This window comes from Wyeomyia smithii, chromosome 2, assembly GCF_029784165.1.
Source record: "Wyeomyia smithii strain HCP4-BCI-WySm-NY-G18 chromosome 2, ASM2978416v1, whole genome shotgun sequence".
Taxonomy (NCBI): domain Eukaryota; kingdom Metazoa; phylum Arthropoda; class Insecta; order Diptera; family Culicidae; genus Wyeomyia; species Wyeomyia smithii.
The window spans coordinates 210,982,169-210,996,426 of record NC_073695.1 but is presented as its reverse complement, the minus strand read 5'-3'; the positions used below and the strand labels follow the sequence as shown (position 1 = coordinate 210,996,426).

General features: G+C 36.5%; 1 protein-coding gene across 10 annotated transcripts in view; it reads right to left on the bottom strand.

Annotated features, from left to right (window-relative positions):
• The window catches only part of LOC129723111 (transcription factor collier), a 148,134-nt gene that overhangs the window by 99,486 nt on the left and 34,390 nt on the right, over positions 1-14,258 (bottom strand). For all 10 annotated transcript variants that reach the window (XM_055677081.1, XM_055677082.1, XM_055677085.1 and 7 more), the window contains exon 4: positions 10,903-10,958. In XM_055677081.1, coding sequence (XP_055533056.1) covers positions 10,903-10,958 — 56 coding nt within the window. The remainder of the gene's footprint in view (positions 1-10,902; positions 10,959-14,258) is intronic.

Sequence of the window (14,258 nt, the reverse complement as noted above, 5' to 3'; positions counted from 1 at the left end):
TTGAGACGGTATTATGTAAAAATGGTACTAATAATTACAAATATTTTAAGAGCCAGAATGGTTTGTTTGATCGGCGTTACGTGATTGGCAAAGTAATAGAGACTGATTATGTCTTTACGAAAACAAACAAACACGGTAAAAAACATAAAAAAAAGAATTTTCCTAAAGAGCTCATTTTTTGAAAACCTTATTTTTGCCTTTCTCCTAGAAAGGTATAGCAATCACTGGAAAAACCGAAGGTATAAAAATGGTCCCAATGGCCGAATGTCATGTACCACTCGACTTCTTTCGACGAACTGAGCATTTTCTGTATGTATGTATGTATGTATGTGTGTATGTGTGTATGTGTGTGTGTATGTGCAACTTTTTTTTCTCACTCACTTTTCTCAGAGATGGCTGGACCAATTTTCATAAAATTAATTGCAAATGAAAGGTCTAGTTGCGCCATAGATTGGTATTGAATTTCATTTCAACCGATTTCAATAAAACTGGTTTCAAATGATTGGGCTGTCCCCAGAACCCTTAACTTTTGAATTTCGTTATGATTGAACATATGATTCAAAAGTTATGTAAAGAAAAGTTATTCTGAGGTTGTTTAAACTCACTCATTTTTCTCAATGATGGCTGAACCGATTTTCACAAAATTAGTGTCAAATGAAAGGTCTAGTTGCCCCATAGGATGCTATTGAATTTCATTGCAATCGGATTGTAACTGTGTCCGTTGTTCATAAAAATGTGAAAACACATAATGAAAGTAAACATATTGACTTTCTCCTAACGATCACTGGCTAATTAAAACGTAGAAAAATGATTGAAATGGCCGAATGTCATACACTACTCAACTCAGTTCGACGAATCGAGCATTTTCTGCATATATGCATGTATAGGTGTATATGTTTGTGTGTGGGTGTATACGTGTGTACGTGCACCTTTCTTTCGCACTCACTTTTCTCAGAGATGGTCTGACCGATTCTTTCTATCTTGGTGTCAAATGAAGGGTATATTTGCCGCTTAGGTTGCTATTGAATTTCACTGTAATCAAACTTTTAGTTTTGGCGCTGCGTCAGAATGTGAGAAACGCTCTTATATCTCAGAAGCTACGAACATAGTTGAATTCAAATAAATGGGCTTTCAAATACTTAAACAATGAATTTCATAATGTTTAAACATGTGGTTTGAAAGTTATAGAAAGAAACGAAACCCGCAGACTGTTTAAAACTATAACTACGATCAAAATATGTGGCCTCAACATCATTTAAATTTGATATTGTACTATTTCAATGTTCGCGGCCTTGCTCGGGATTGAAGTTGAAATTAAAAGTCATTTCTATCATTTCACTTTTTGCCTTTCTCCTAGAAAGGTATAGCAATCACTGCAAAACTAAAGGCATAAAAGTGCTCAAAAGGGCCGAATGTCGTATATCACTCGACTTAGTTCGACGAGCTGAGTATTTTTTGTATGTGTGTGTGTGTAACGCTCTCCCAATCTCACTCGATTTTCTCAGAGATGGTTGAACCGATTTCAATGAAATTAATTGCAAATGGAAGGTCTAGTTGCCCTATAAAACCCTATTGAATTTTATTGTAATCTGATTTCTAGTTTAGTTTAGAAAAATCACGGAACATCAATATCTCAGAAACTACACAACCGATTTGAACAAAATTGATTTTAAATGAACGGGCTATCTAAAAAACCCTCAACTCTTGAATTTTATGAAGATTGAACATGTGGTTCAGAAGTTATGGAAAGAAACGTGTTCTGGAGACTATTTAATCTCACTCATGTTTCTCAGAGATGGCTGGACCGATTCGCATAAAATTAGTGTCATATGGAAGGTCTTGTTGCCCCATAAGACCCTATTAATTTTTTTGCAAACGGATTATTATTTTGCCTGTTATGTTTGAAAATGTGAAATCCAGCTATGAAAAGAAACATATTCTGATGACTACTTGGGCTCACTCACTTTTCTCAGAGATGGTTGACCCGATTTCCACAGAATTAGTATCAAATGAAAAGTCTAGCTGCCTCATAACACCCTATCGAATTTTGCTGTAATCGGAATGTAACTTCGTCTGTAATGTATCGAAATGTGAAAATCACTAAACTTCAATATCTTAGAAACTACACAACAGATTTGAACAATATTGATATCAGATGAACTGGTTAGTTAAGGGTTAACTGATGAATTATGATTGAACACGTAGTTTCAAAGTTTGGCTCCCCGATACGTTCCCTTTTCATTTGATTGTAATCAAACTTAAACAACCGTTAAGTTTTAATTTGTAAAACAACGAAAGTCTATTATCTCAAGTATTACACGACTTATTTGAACATAACTAGTGTCATACAAACGAGTCATCTCTCAAACTTACATATAACAAGCTTCATAAAAATTTGATATACTGTTCAAAAGTTTTGTAAAGAAAAGAAATTCAAAGACTATTCAACACTATAGCTGCTTTGATCAATATATATGGCCTCATCATGATTTAAATGTGGTATCGTACTATTTGAACGTTCCCGGTATCGCTCGTGATTAAATTGTTCGAAATTAAGTCATTTCTTTTATTTTGCTATTTCTTAAGCACTAACATTACGTCAAACTTTATATTTTATACTTTAATTACAACATCAATATTTTAGAACCCAAAGAGTGAATATACCAATATTGAGTTTGAGCATTCATGTAAATCTATTTTTTACAAATAATAAGTTTGAATGAGAAAGGCTGAGTCCGACCGCTAGGTGGATTAATTTAGGTTTTATATGAAAACTCCCTTCCAAAAGTTAGGTGTCTGCTTATGAAGAAATATAAAAACAAAGAGTTAAAATTTTCTAAAAAAAGGAAAAAAGTCTTTTATGACAAAACCACCTTTTAAAAATGTAGGTTTTTCTTCTACAAAAACTGCACAATGTTAGCAAAACATTAATTGTTGTTCATTTTCATTTTCTGAGTTTATTTTTTTCTTGAAAGACAAAATTATTATTAAAACGCTATACCGATGAATCAAATGGTTTTGGGTTTAGAATTTTTTTTTTATTATTATAGGGCACTCGCTTCTGCAAATACTCCCGAAATTAGATTTTCTGTTAACACAAAGAAGTTGATGCTAACCTATAAATCAAATTTGTTAAGCCGAGTGCCTATCAATTGTTAAAAAGATTGTCGACTGTCAACGTCAAACTAACTTTGTGTACTTCTCGTAGAAAAAAGATCAGTTTTTTAAAAAGCGGGTTTTTGAGATATTTATTTTTTGTTGTTTTTTTTTTGTCTTACGATGCATATTTTCAATGCAACAAAGTCATGAAGATAAGTATTCAAAAACAAACTAAAACTATCAAAAACAATTTTCCTCATCATCTTCAATTATTAGAAAAAAAAAATTGGTAGAATCGGACAAAAACTAGAAGTCTAATCATTGGACTTTTCAATTCGAGTATATTTAAAATGTGATCCATAAATGTTTTTTTTAAGCAAGTGAAAACATTAATAATTAGTCATTCCAAACAGGTAATAAAAATTAGCGCAACAATAATATGAAAAATAACGGGTAATATCAAAATATCATTGATAAGTCGTTGAAGAGGTTCGAAAAATAGAAGTTATCCTGAACAGTAAGACTAGATTCTCTCAAATGCAAAATTAAAAATGCATTAAAGAATATGAAAAAAAAAGATTGTCTGAAGGCCTCTCACAAAACTCTTAAAATGTTTAAAAATTAATTAAAATCAATAATAGGAGCGTCGAACATCGGAATGATATTATTATTAGTTGAATCTATTTAGGGTAGTTTTTTTCGGCTTCGCAGTCTTTAAAATGTGAAAAGAAAACGATATTTTTCTCTTACACCGACGTTTCGAATAATATATATTCTTTATCAAGGCTCTACAAGTAAATTAAGACCAAAACGATTTTTAGAAACGTTTGATCTTAATTTACTTGTAGAGCCTTGATAAAGAATATATATTATTCGAAACGTCGGTGTAAGAGAAAAATATCGTTTTCTTTTCACATTTTAAAGACTGCGAAGCCGAAAAAAACTACCCTGAGTAAACTAACAGTCGATAAAAAGTATAGTTAAATCTATTTATATAAAATGGTATTTCTGTCTGCCTCTCTGATGCCTATAGACTTGAACCTCAAAAACCCTTATACATAAAAAAATTATATGTAGGGGTTTTTGAGGTCCGGGAAGGTTCTTATGATGGTTTGAGACCCCTGCCTCTGTGGAACCTATACACGTCAATCTCAAATTTTTGCATAATCCGAGAATTAATTAAGCAGAAAGCAATGATTTTTGCATAATCCGAGAGTTAATCATGCAAAAAGCGAAGCAAAACCTTGGTGCTACATTCCGATTCGGAACTTGACCTTCTGTTTATTTTTACACAGAATTCGTACTCAACTGTTTAGTGTACAGGACAACTGCGGGGCTACGCTACGATCCTTCTTACACTAACAGTCTCTCCCGAGCTCAGACTCGAGCATACGGCGACTGGCTTGTTAGGCCAGCATCGTACCTCGAGACCATCTGGGAGATCATATCAATCAAGCAAATAGAGCCTAATTTGTGATCCTTAAGTTTTTGAGGCAAGAAATGTAACATTGGTGTTTTGGCACTCCTTTTCTCTTTCTAAGAGGGAGCTGGCATTCAAATTAAAAAGACACAAATTTCTGCATAACTCGAGAAGTATTCAAAAAAAAAAAAAATGGAGCCGAATGTGGTATGTGAGGGTTTTTGAGTACGAGAAATGTTTCTCTGTTTGTTTGATATACTTCCCTCCTCTGAAATTAGGGGCTCCATACAAACAAAGCCCAAATGTTTTGCATAACTTGAAAATTAATAACGGGTGACCACTGAAGAAACCGATTAATTTATTATGAAGATACATTCATTATCAGCGAAAAAAATTAACGAACATTTGAGAAAGGTCCGTAATCGGTTTTTCGACGAAGCTTTTTCATGTTGCCGTAACAAAAGCGCTGTACGGCGTTCATGTCGACTTTTCAAATGTATCTAATGATTCTATTAATCAATTATTGTTTGCAGTTCGTTGCTCTCCGGTTAATTTTGTACATCAAGGAACTTGAAATCCCAAAGCAATCTTCGATTGGACGACAATGAGGCAGATTTGTTGGATTGCGTATTGTGGCGCCAGCACTAAATTAAAGTTCGGAAGTCAGACTTCTGACTTCCGAATTTTCTTTCGACTTTACAAACACATAGAACAACTGCGTGCTCACACAACATGAACTGCGGAATGATTTTAATGTATTTGTTTTTATAAACCGGACTGACAGCGCAGTGGCGGCTGAGATGAAATGAATGATGAAATGAATGTTCATTTCGTTAATCAACAATTTAACTATGTACCACGTTTTTAATGAAAGGCCTCATGCGAATATCCTAATTCAATGGAAATCGAACCAAGTTTTCAGAACCACATTGGCTACATCCGTTCATGTTCGTATTTTCCTCCAGGAAATTACCAATTTCAGGGTACAACTAAAATTCATTAAGCGATACCTCTAAGTACGAGGAGTTAAAAAATATAGAACTGGACAACCTAGTGTCATCATAATCTATATAATCAGATCTCAACGGTTGAAAAATTCTGGATTTATTGGTTTTCAATTTTTTTATTTGTACGTCATATATTAAAAATTTTGATGATTAAATTTGTTATTGTTGTATGTAGTTTGCTTCTATTCTTCTTCACTTGTTCAGCTTTTAGAGTGATTCGCTTTTGCTATATAAAATGGTCTCGAAATAAAGCTGTTCAACTTTGACCGCAATATCTGTATCTTGGGACATTTTAAAGTATTTCTCTATAACTTTAGCTCTAACAAGTAGTTGCTTCTTGAATTCTTGACTGGGTTTCATAAGACCACCTATGCAATTCCATAAAAAACAACCATTTAAGTCGACTATTTTTTATATGACTGCACAGATGTTCAAAAGAATTGTCCTGGCTGTAAAAATATTGATAATAACCAATACCATTTTCGCATTAACTTTATTCAAAAATAAATCGTGGTGCGAAAATACTAGTAGCACAAATGAATGAGTTCTCCAGCCCAAAAATTTCCTCAAAAAACCAGAAAGTCGAGTTTTTTTTGATTTTTCTAGATAACACCAGATCTTGACTTTTTATGCACTTCAAAATATTTGACATTGAAAATTTCGATACCGACAACCGTCCCTGTTCCAGTTCGATATTGTAATGAACATTTCATGAACTTTATCAGTCAAAATAGGGAAACTTGGACCGCTTTGAGGCATAACTTTTGGGAGTCCAATTGAGCTTAACTTTTGTATGAGAACATTGTTCAAGAATACGAAATTTTTGAACCGCCATCTAATGTAAATCTTATATCTTCAATGCGCTCTGAAGTTTGTGTAGCCACAACATGTAACAGCATGGTAGTCGTTAGTAGAGAATCATTCATCTGCTCGTGTCCTTCTTCTACATTGCTCCAGTTACTCATTTGCTGGGTGAAATTGGAATGGCCTAAAAGGGTCAATGAAACAAAATATTATTTCTTACGCTTTTCAGAGAACCGTTAAACAAAATGTTACCTAAAATATACAATCTCAACCGACACGTGAAGTTTTACTATCCTGTGCCACAATCGAAATCTATAATGTGTTGCCAGTTTCATACACATGAGCCTACTACACTGTTTTCTTTGACGATTCGGATGACGTCATCGCTGATTTAGTTTACACTCTAAAGAACTAGCCTGGTTTTTGTAAGCCGTGAGGAACGTTTGTGTTTTTACCGTAATGTGATGATGATTTATATGGCCAATAGACATACCATTCACCGGTTTTTGAAAAAATGAAATCGTAATTTTGTTTAAATTTTCGTTAATGGTTTGCCGTGAACTTTTTGCCAAAACTTTTGTGCAGTTCAGTTGGAACTGTACAATGCGCTTACACAAGGCTTCTTGTTTCGACGCCAGTTTGAACAGAACTGATCATGCATAAACAAAACAAAAAATATTAGTATACAGAGGAGAGAGAGAGAGAGAAAGAGAGAAAGAGAGAGAGAGGAAGAGAGAGAGAGAAAGAGAGGGAGAGAAAAAAAGAGATAGAGAGAGGAGAAAGAGAGAGGAGAAAGAGAGAGAGATAGAGAAGAGAGGAGAGAGAGAGAGAGGAGAGAGAGAGGAGAGAGAGAGAGGAGAGAGAGAGAAGAGAAAGAGACGAGAGAGAGAGGAGAGAGAGAGGAGAGAGAGAGAAGAGAGAGAGAGAGGAGAGAGAGAGAGGAGAGAGAGAGAGAGGAGAGAGAGAGAGAGTAGAGAGAGAGAGATAGGAGAGAGAGAAGAGAGAGAGAGGAGAGAGAGAGAGAGCTATCAATACATACAGTCATTTTTCTCTGAGCATGTTTGTTGTTGAGTAAGAGAGCCTCAAAAAATAAGCCTAAAATTTTTTATTTCGATATTTTCAACCAAGCTTAGGAGAATGACTGGAGAGCGACATTATACTGACGACTTTTCTCTCTTTTCACTCTAACAGCATCATGCATGAGCTGTTCATGAGAGCTCACATACAGCTACAGCTTAAACAAGGCAAAGAAACTGTCTTGTGTTGCGTACGACAGTTCATTCTTGCGCATGTATTTTGTTCTTTCAGTTTGCTCAGTGTGACAGTCTGCTGATCGGCTGCGGCTGTCATCGACTCGCATTTTTTCGTTTCTCCTTTTTCACAGGCCGGTGGCATATTGAATACAAAGCAAACCGTTTCCATTGTTGATATTATTCCCCACGTAAGAAAAAACGTGCTTCGCGCCATCTCTCTTTCATTCTTTCATCGGCCTTACTGTCGTGTATCATAATCACCTGACATCCAGCTCGGATTCGTGCTGAAGGATGTCGAAAGATTATAGGCTGTCATTTACGACAGCTTGGAATAACCAACAGACATAAGGAGATGAAAACTAACAGCCCGTATGGAGTTGCATGTGTGCTGTCGTCAGTTGCTGTCGGACTGTTTACCGAACGTATGGGAAACAGAGAGAGCTGTGCAATACAATGAGAGCCGGATCAGTTAAAAATTTGCTGTCATTGTCTTGCAGTCATTTTCATAACACTGTTTTCAACTATACTACTGTCTATTTATACTTCCATCGATTTATTTTCATTCTCTTCGTTATTGGCATCGCTTTCATTAAAATTTTCTGACTGTCCATTGACGATATAGACAATTTGAATGTCAAGAAGTTTGAATTCGTTCCTTCTTCAGTCCTGTATAACTCTTAATGCTTCGGGTTTCGGAATACTAAACAGTGTGGCATGTGGAATTTCGTTTTCATCGATAAGATGTTTGTTTTAAACTCCGCCTATTTGCTTTCAAGACTTGGTAATTGTGGTAAATAAAACGTTTTGCCAAGACTGAAACAGTCAGTGCAGTTTGAGTTGTCCGACAGATCATTCGCGTTTTTAGTTGCTTGTGGGCTAGGTTTTGACTGCCTTTAGCCTCAAAGTCGCGATTTGTGACAGAGCGTTTTTTTAGAGAATATCTGAAGATTAGTTTTCATCAGTCTTTTCCAGGACTACCTCTTTAAAATTTTATATCGTTTTGACAATTTTTGCGTATTTTTTAATGAGAAGACAAAAACACGCATCGCTATGAAGAGAAAGAGAGAGATTTGTCTTTCCAATACTTTTAGCGATTGTAGCAAAAATGTATTTGATAATCTACCTGAGCAAGAAGCCAGTGAAATACAAGTTATTAATAACATTAGTCAACACATATCATCTCGGTTCCAAAAAAATCAATTTTGGACTAGCTTTCTCTCTGATTGCTCGAAATCTGGGTTCAAAACAAGGCTATACATTTTTCATTTATCGCATTTTGATGGACGCATGAATAATTTTCAAACAATTACTGCAAGAGTGAGCAAACTCCTTGAGAAATGACTGAGTTATTAGCTTTTGAAATTGGACAATCTTCGTGACACTTTCGATGTTTTTGGTATTTTAATCTGCACGCATAACCCAGTAAGACGTAAGACGTGAGTCTACGTCAAAATTGACATCGATAAATTATCAAAAAGTCATTGGTTTTCTGGTAAATTATCATTATATTCCTTAAAGTGGCGGTTAAGTTTTCATAGCCATCATAGAATTAAAGATAGAAAGTATTTTTGATTGAGAAACAACATGAATGTCGAGATTTTTATGTTTGGATTTGAAATGAAAAAAATATATTCAGTGTGATACTCACACTAATTTGGACAAACGATTTCTTCATTGGAAATAGACAAATTAAGTAAATTTTTGTTTCTGGACAATGGTTTTGTTAACTTTTAATATGAAACCAATCTTAGAAACATTAGGTAAACCTGAAATGACTTTGTAAAAGTTTTGACAAAGCTCCCCTACCTGATATATTCCCCATCAAAAGATCTGAATAAACCCGAATCACGCATAATTTAAGCCAAACACATCGCAACTGTTAATGATAATACTGCCATACGGCCCGGTACAATGCAGGTACTTCATCAAAATCACGTAAAATTTCACCACTTGTCGCATTAATAATCGGGAATGATAAATTTTGCCGCTCATGGAAATTGCATTCCAATCAAAACAACCATTGTCGAAAGGCGCGCGTTCCCTTTCACTCATTCGCTCGCACACTTTCCCACTTTTACGCGTTGCCCTTTTCTCTACGGACAGTGAGCCGGAGTCAATGTAACAAACAATGTGGCTTCTTGTTCGCATTTTGCCGCAGCTCTAACGAATTGTATCAAATGAGGCGTTAATTTTTGATTTGATTCACTTGTTCGAAGTCTCTCCGAACAACTGTCGTGTTCCTGTCCTGTTCAACAAAGCAACCATATGGTTTGTTTACGTTCTCTGCTGCATTCGGTTGGGTTATGATGCTGGTGGCAGGCGGGCGCCCAGAAGCAATAGAGTGAAATGTCAAATTTAAAATAGGGTGTAGCAAATGAATTATGGCGCTCTTCTGCTAACGAACTTCACTAGCATTTCCCGGAAAGGCAGGGGTGTTCCGAAATGTCAAGCATGTTACTTAGGACTGAGTTCGAATTGGAACTGCGAAGCCGCTTAATTGATTACGTCTAATGCAGTGGAGGTTCGTCGCCGCCGCTTTCGAACAAATAGTTCTTATCCGCAAGTAAAGTTGTTAGTTTTTACGGCCACATTGTCCGAATCGGATTGAACCACGGATTTATTACAGTGAGCCGGACCAGTGAGCAGGGGGTTGTTGATGCAGCACGCCAAACACGGTGCATTGTTTAATGGGCCTGAAGAGTTGGTTCGGAAAAACAGGAAAAAGGGCAAATTTTACGAACGGGGAAGTGAGAAGGATATTGATACCCCTTGTTCGTTCGCTGTGGTGTAAGATAGAATCTCTCTGTTCGGGTGGTAAATTGCTTAGGAAAGTGTAAATAATTTACTCGATCGGAAATGTTTATGGACATGAAGTTAGAAGTTCATTAAATATTAAACTAACACGAGGTGTGCTGCGAATGCAGTTTCATGTTCCAGTGATGCGACGGTAAGTTGGAATGAATAACCCCTTCCTAGATAAGTTTCGGGGTGGGTTTAGTGCAGAAGCATTCGACGTGCTGAAACTTTACTTCAGAACTGATCACAGCTTCCAACAATACGAAAAATAGTTCTAAACGCACCCTTGCATTAAAAGCACTCTTTATTACCAGTGCAGTCTGTTGCAATTTAACCAGTTTGTTACCAGTTACTGCAACTCACTCGATCCAAAGTCGGAGTGGCACTTTCAATTATTCACGCCCCATACGGTCGTTTCCGAGTTACATATTCTAGTTCCTTCTGCTACAGACACACGACCAGGATCGGCGGCCGGCCTCGCCGGAACCGCTGCGCTGACAGTTTTATTGCAATGGCAACTTACCTGTTTCGTTACCGAATCGATGAGCCGCACAAAGATGTCCTGTTCCTGGCGAGCACCTGTGGGTGAGCAAGCGAAAAGAAACGTAGTCAGAGAATTTTAAAATTGCCATTTATCCGGACGGTTACGAATTCAATAAAGCAAACTATTAAATATATAGGTACCGACCAAACGAGATTTAACACTAGCGATAAATAATTGAAAACTCCATAAAAGAGATCTTCTAGGGTTGGCGTATACATGAGAGACCGTCTAGCAGCTCGGGCGGTCGACCGGCCAGCCACAAGGAACAACAATCAGAACACTTAATTTTAATTGGATAAATTAAGAAGATAAAAAAGTTAGCCTTCTCGCTTCTTGCGTGTGCCGGCTTTCTACGACAGTGTAGACTGTTGTTGTTGCTGCTACTACTGTTGAGGAACCGCATCTGGGAAGTGAAAGTATGAAACATCGGTTGGTTCGTTGGCTGCCCCTAGTGGGACCTGGGGAGTTGATCGGTCTCCGAAATCTTATTTGTCTAATGCCTCCGTTCCTTGTCTCGGTAAGCGACCACTGGGACCAGAGCCGGAAGGAACGATACAAAAGAAAATAACATGTTCCTGTACACATACTCACACACACACACACACATCACATGCACGCGAACAATAGCGATTATTAAATTTTCTTTTCCTATCCTAACTCTTATGGCACGCGTGTCGTGTCATATCGTAGCTAAAGGTCTAACGTTTGGCTGAAGTTACGGGCCCCAGAAGAAAACTTCGGTTCGATAAGAACCGAAACTGTGTGATGGGACAAAAGAATGACGCAAGCGACGATGTGTTGACAAAGGAACTGATTTGTGAAACAGATTTTCCATAAACAAATGGATTTAGTTCTTGTTCGTCATCGGAGCATAGTAATAAAACTTTTATAAAATTTGACGTATTTCAGGACTGTCGAAAAAAAAAACAATTTTAAATTGTGACTTGTCGATCAACTGAAGCAGGCACCCTTACGAGTTCTATTCTTCGAAAGATTGTTCGTAGGAAATTGGGACTAATAACTGTAGCAGTTGAAAGTTACAATACTAGAAGCCTCTTTAAAATGTATGCAATAATCCAGGATAACTAAAGCAAAGCATTAATAGTTTCTAAGAATTTCAGGTTTGACTGTTTATATCGCCTAAAAATGAAAATTTCAAAGCAGAATCACTAAATGCGGCAAATTTTCAAACATTTTGGCCTCTAAGCGTCAATCTGGTTAAAGAAACAATCAAATTGGGTGGTATTTGGTTATTTTCGGCAGTTTTCCAGACACCGGAAGTCGCCATCTTACAATTCAAAATGGTGTACGTGATCGATTTCTAGTTTCTGTGCATCATTCTGGTTCCGGAGGTACTGGATTGGATGGAAATCGGCCATTTTCGGCTGTTTTCCAAAAACCGGAAGTTGCCATCTTACAATTCAAAATGTTGTCTGAGGTCGACTTGTGGCTTCAGAGCACCATTGCGATTCCGGAAATACCCATATTAGAAACCGGAAGTTTCCATCCTCAATTTATAAATGGCGTATGGAGTCGAGTTTTGACACCTGTGCAACCCGATCATTGTAGGCTGTTTTCAGGAAAACCTGGTTGAAATATCTGTTTAGCTTGTATGGGAGACCTGCCTCCCCTTCCAGAGTACGGAGGATCAAATCACAATAGAAAATTTATGTTTGATTTGTACAAAAGCCCTCCCATCCAGAAGTGGAAGGGATTTAAATTGCTGTCATATTATTGTTGTTCATTGCGCCTTCTGCGATCTCATTTCTTCGTTGTATGGAAATTCTATTTTCGTGAATTCCACCATTTTCCTTTAAATTTTCCTAGTTTTCTCGCCGTAACAATTTGCCTTGGATGAAGACGAACACAACAAAACAAAGCCAGCTCAAATCAGACGCTCCGTTGTAAAGTTATGGGCGGTCGCATATATATGTAACTTTATTTTATATATAAGAAGATATTCGACACCCTATCATACGCTGTACTGAAAGTGCAGAAAAATGTCGCGTGTATGAATTGCAATATCGGTTTTTTTACTGCTGTTTTTCTTCGATTTTCATCATACATTCTTTATGCGTTTGCTAATGAAGATAAGCGACATTTCCCGTTTTACAGACCATTTTACAAACGTAAATACACCATGTTCCTGGTTGTGGTAGATACGTAAACGTGTGGATGATCTGTTTGGATGACTTTATGCGGTGAATGGTTGTAGAAAGAAGCGACACATCTGTGCAAGCCCTGCAGTGATGTTGTAATAACTTATTTCAATTAATTTTTTAAGTCGCAGAAAGGAGCAAAACAACAACTATTGATATATCATAGTTAAGTCTCATATAAGTTTATCATTTTTTTGGGAACACTATAGGGGAAGTGTATTAGTTATGGCAATACCTAAAGAATGTACCAAGTATGGCATGAACCAGTCATGGCCTATGGAGTTTGAATGGATTGGTGCCATAACTGGTACAATTGCGCTTATGTGATATGACCGTAACTGGTGCACTTGCCATAACTGGCTCACCTACTCTATAACGGACACTTTTCATTTGTTTTTCGACTCTATTAATATTATTTTTTTGCGTTTTCTACGTTAAAAACTTAAAAATTTCAGCTATGAAAGGTAGTGAAATATATTTACACCTATATATTTACAGCGTAATGATCATTTGGTAATAATTAATAAAGAAAAATTTGCATTTCCCATTTTTTAATAATCGATAATCTGGATTGAATTTTAAACCGCTATATTCAACTCTGCTGAAACACGGTCCTAACATATTTAGCAACACTGAATAGTGAATGTTTTTAGGACAGATGTAAGAACAAGAGAGTATTCTAAATTCAGTAGAAACTCCTTCGCGACGGAAAAATTTCCAGAGTTTTGGTAAAAAATGCTTACCACCTCACAAGAATGCCCCTAAAAAATCCAGTTTGGCGTCGTTGTACGGGATATCAATAGGGCCCCAAACAACAATTGTTTCACTAAAGCCTAAAATCTCGGAGACAATGCCTTTATTACACCGCGACATAGTGGAAGGAGCTTGAAGCAGTTTTCGGAAGCGACCAGCTATTTACAGTAATCAAGAAAAAGGTGACTTTAACGGGTCAAATCATTGGAAAACATCATATCGTTTTAAAAGGAAACGATTTAACGGAGGTTCATCAAAAAATTGCTTTTTGAAAATAACTATTGCAGCATGATTATTTAGTTCCGAAATATCGCACGCAGCTTGTACTTGTGGACTTCATATCTTGCCTAAACTTAACTATTTTGTACTTCTATCGGCATGTTTTATCAAGGTTTTCTTATTTTTTTTAAATAATCGACGATT